Source organism: Rhododendron vialii, chromosome 13a (assembly GCF_030253575.1).
Source record: "Rhododendron vialii isolate Sample 1 chromosome 13a, ASM3025357v1".
In the NCBI taxonomy this organism is placed as follows: Eukaryota; Viridiplantae; Streptophyta; class Magnoliopsida; order Ericales; family Ericaceae; genus Rhododendron; species Rhododendron vialii.
The window spans coordinates 1,160,875-1,165,855 of NC_080569.1; the positions used below are offsets into that span (position 1 = coordinate 1,160,875).

The window sequence follows — 4,981 nt, forward strand, 5'->3', positions numbered from 1 at the left end:
ACCTAAAAAAATCAAGTATTCCAATTTTCAATCGTTTGAACTGATACTAAGATCTTGTTTTTCTAATCATTTTATCCTAATGGATTATAATTATTTTTTGACTCTTAAAGCTTTCAATGAGAACCCTAAGAAAATCATAGAAAAAAAAATCTATGTTTCCACTGCCTAAACATCTCAATCCCTCAAAATGGAGCACGCAGAAATCAGAGAAGAAAAAGAAATGTACAGATTCCAACCCAGGAAGGAGGTTCATTGGAAACAACAAAAACAGAGGACCAACCTTAACAAAATGAAAGACTGATAAAAACATGTCCATCTAATCTTCATTGCCACCATTAACAGCATTTGGTGTTTACAAAAACATAGCACCAGATATTATAGCAGTTCATTGGTACAAGGTACCCAACAATATTGCATCAAAGCTATAGCAATAAATTATACTAGTTCAACCAACCAAAATATACCAATTCAACATAAGTAAACCAATTAAAGGTAACAATACCAAAAAGTGGACCTAAATGTGCAGAATTTGGCAAACTATTTTGTGCACCATTTACAAAAAAACTGAAGCTCCAAACCTCTTATGGGCTATTTCCATGCACTGTAGAAGTATTAGCCATCCTCTTGTCTTTCCTAATTGTTGTCACGGTTGATGTCTGAGAAGCCTGTGTTGCTTGATCATAGTTTGTTGGAATATTGACCTGCAAATATAATACATAAGACCAATAAGAGATACTTGAAAATGTAATACACAAGACTAAATAATAAATAAGTTACTTGATCATATTGTGTACCTAGTTGCCTCTTAAAGTTGCACCACCTCTAAATACACCACCACCATCTCTCATTGTCACACTTGCAATAGCAATCCTTATTGCCACACCTACAACCCCACCCCTACCTTGTTGTGCACCACCACCCCTGCCTTGGGCGGCTCCTCCACTAGCAGTCCTTCCACCACCCTTACCTTGGCCAGCTCTGGTACCACCAGTTTTCTACGACCCCTGCCTTGGCCGGCTCCTGCACCACCAGTCCTTCCATCACCCCTGCCCTGTACACCTATCCTCCCACCCCTCATTTGCACACCAATCCTCCCACCTCTCATCTACACACATGTCCTCCCACCTATCATCTACACACCACTCCTTTCACCCCTACCTTGCACACCTCCCCTACCAACTCCAACATCAACACTGGTGGCAACAATAGTGGTAGCCCTACTTGTATCACCACTCTCCTCTGCCATAGGTGCAGTACATGTCCTTCTATTGTGGCTATGTTGACCACATTTACTCCAAAAAATAGAATTTTGTCCAATTTTCCTCAACTTGTGTGGATATTTTGGGTTGATGTACTTTTTTGCCCCAAGAATTCTCTTCTTTTTTGGCCGTCCTTGCTTTCTCCTATCAGTTGGTGGTAGGACAGGGCTAAATTCAGTCTTTGGCCACATTTTGTACCCATTGGTAGGGTTCACAAGTGGTTGGTATGCATTAATGTAACTTATCTTTGAGCACCAATGATGGATATACCTTTCTGGTTTATCTTTCTTTGCCTGAATTGCAGCACAAGTATGGGGGCATGGTATCCCAATTAGGTCCCATTTCCTACAACTGCATGACCTTTATTTTAGGTCAACTGTGTATTGCTCCCCTTCCCCACACTATACTTGGAATTGAAGGTCCAAACCACTTTGCTGAACATACTGACGACTCATGTAGGGATTCCTCTAACTTAGCATAGGGATTGGATAGTAACTCATTGCTGAACTTCTGAATCCACTCTCTTCGAATCAGCATTCTGTTGCTGAAATAACATCTTACCCACTCTAACATTTCTATTATTGGCTTTTCTCTTGCCTCTAAAATAGAATTTTTAAATGCCTCACATAGATTATTGCACACCATGTCACACTTAACAGTATCATTGAAGTGAGATCTAGTCCAATACCTTGGGGATTCTTCGGACAACCAATCATAAGCTTCTTTACTTACTTCTTTCATCCTTTCCATGGCATCTTGGAACATAGGTACATGGCTTGCCTTAGAACATGCCCAGAACTTGTCCTCCACAGACACTCCTTTGAACCTCTTCTGCAAATTACTTAGCAAATGCTTAGCACAGTGTCTATGCTCAGCTCTAGGTACCTCCTCATTAAGTACAGCAATTAGGCCCTGTAATAAAATAACATTAAAAATTTATTAAACCATGTTAGTAAACCAAAATTAATTGAACATGCATTAACAAAACATGACCTTTTGTCTATCATTGATGAATGTCCACTCATGCACATTTGCATATGTAATGTTGCAATCCATCTTTAAAAGGGTAAAAAACCACTTCCATGTGTCTTTGCTCTCTATCTCCACCACACAATAAGCCATAGGGTAAGAAGCATTGTTTGGATCCACACCTACTGTTGTTAGCAACTAACCACTATATTGTCCTTTGAGACGGCAGCCATCCACTCCAATAATCTTATTACAACCACTTAGAAATCCAGTCTTGGGAGTAGCTAAAAATACGTAAAGCCTATTGAATCTGGGCTGGCCATTTTCTGAGTCAATTGGTACATCCATGACCACTGTTGAACCTGGATTTGACCTCCTCAACTCTGCACAATAACTCCAAAGCCTACCATATTGTTCAAGATCAGAACCATAAATCAATTCAGCTGCCTTTCTCTTTACTCTGTAGATTTGAGTCCTAGAAACATCCACCTTTCCGTATCCTATCTTTGAATGATTGCAATGGAATCCTTGGATTGGTCTTGAGATCCTCCATGTACCTCTTTGCTATCATGTGGGAAGTTACATTCCTATTGGAGTAAGTTATGGTATATGTGTGTTTACTCTTATAGGTCCTCACCTGCTATTTTGAATCTGCTAGAACTTTAGCAGTATATACCAGCCATTCACAAGGAGTTTCACACTTTGCCCTCACTCTTCTCTTGTCATTTTTCACAAGTTTTACATTCCTTTGATGCTTAATGGCATGCTGCGTAATAGCTTCCTTAAACTCCTTGGCTGAATTAAACTACTGGCCTCTCATAAATCTAGGATCTACCATATCAATCTCAAGCTTGAAAGTCTTAAAGGGGGGCTTGGTTCTCCTCTCAGTTTCTTCATCAGATGAACTATAAAAACTATAGTCTGAATCATACTTCGCATCACCATCACTCAATTGCCCTTGATCATCAACAGGTTCAACTTGTGGGTTTCTCTCATTAATGTCAAGGAATCCAACAAACTCTTCATTCTCATCTACAAAAATGTCATATAATCTATCATTATCACTCTGTTGGTAAGAATGGTCACTATAATACATACTGTCACTTGAAGAGTCAAAGTTGGCATGTCCCATGTGTACTTGGTTCACATCCTCTTCATATCACCCAATCCATTACCCTGTTCCATATTAGTCTATTAAAACACAAACCCAGATTCTAGATTAATAGGCCCTAAATCAATGTAGGGTTCTACATCCAAATCACACACTTCAACATGAGATTCCAAAGTTGCAGGCCAAAGGTCAACTTGGGGCTCTGCATCCAAATCAAATACTTCAACCTGGGCCTGGGCTACACTATACTTTGAACTGCCCACTTGATTCTCATTTAGGTCCAATCCTCCTACATGTTCCAAGTAAAGTACAATAGTCCTATCCTTGTGCAAAAAATCCAACATCCCATATGCATCTTTATCACAGCTAATAGGTATAAGCCCATTATCCAAACTGCAATTGGGCTTCTTACAGTAAAATAAGACATTAGGAGCATACCCAAGTTGTTGGACTAGGCCAACCAACTCAAGGAATGACAAATAATCTGAGTTTAGTCCATTTACTGTGTCTATTTTACCCCCACTGTACACTTTCCTGGGCTTAAAAGTAAATGCACCACCATGATGCACTTCAATGGAAAAGTCAGTAGGGTAAGAAGGGGCTCCTGCATAAAAAGGCACAAAAAACCATACTTTACATGGATCCATGAGCATATGCGGTCAAAAAACAAATAAGACCACAAATTTTGCCCTTATGTATAACAAAACAAAAGGAATAGAAACAACTACCCCAAAAAAAACCCTATTTAACTCTCTACCTTACCATTATAAAGACTAAATACCATAAATAGCCCTAAAATACCTCCACACAGTGCACCTAAACATGCGTATACACATATACATATACATCTCTCTCTCTCTCTCTCTCTCTCTCTCTCTCTCTCTCTCTCTCTCTCTCTCTCTCTCTCTCTCTCTATATATATATATATATATATTAAAGCATATGGACATAGAAACACATGGATGTCATCATTTACTAAAGCCAAACAACTTGAAGACCCCAAATTGTGATCATCTAAGTCCAGATTCATACCCATTAACGATGCATTCCAGTCCGCAAAGGCCATCGTCACTTCGTTTTCATCAAGGGTTTTGCTTTGTACTCGATTTTTGGGTTTCTTCTCAAAGTAATGGCTTCCCCCACTGTATATCACGCCTGAAAAAGATAGGGTACATCATACGTGATATTCACACCAAAGGGGGAGGTGAAACATAGATTTTTTTTTTATGGTTCTCCTAGGGTTCTCATTGAAAGCCTTAAGAATCAAAAAATAATTATAATCCTTTAGGATAAAATGATCAGAAAAATAAGATCTCTGCACCGGTTCAAACGGATTGAAAATGGAAAAATGACGGCCCAAGACGTGTTTTGATAATTAATACACTTCAAGGACATTTTCAGCATTAACAAATATTTTTAGCTTGTCCTTGGCAGGTATTAATTATCAAAACACGTCATTGGTCTTCATTTTTCAATTGGAACACTTGATTTTTTTAGGCAGTTTATATATATATTAAAAAATATGGGTAAAAAATTAAGTGTTCCAATTTTCAATCTATTTGAATCGGTGTGAAGATTTTATTTTTCTGATCATTTTATCCTAAAAGGTCATAATTATTTTTTTGACTCTAAGGCTTTCAAT

The 4,981-nt window shown here is 38.4% G+C and overlaps 1 protein-coding gene across 1 annotated transcript; it reads right to left on the minus strand.

The window, feature by feature from the left end:
• Window positions 1-1,132: 1,132 nt before the first annotated feature.
• On the minus strand, window positions 1,133-2,315 carry LOC131313046 (uncharacterized). Its single transcript, XM_058341109.1, has 3 exons — window positions 2,253-2,315; window positions 1,704-2,171; window positions 1,133-1,552 (listed from the first exon to the last, which is right to left on the minus strand). Exons 1-3 carry the CDS (start codon window positions 2,313-2,315, stop codon window positions 1,133-1,135), a joined length of 951 nt encoding a protein of 316 aa, XP_058197092.1.
• Window positions 2,316-4,981: the final 2,666 nt, after the last annotated feature.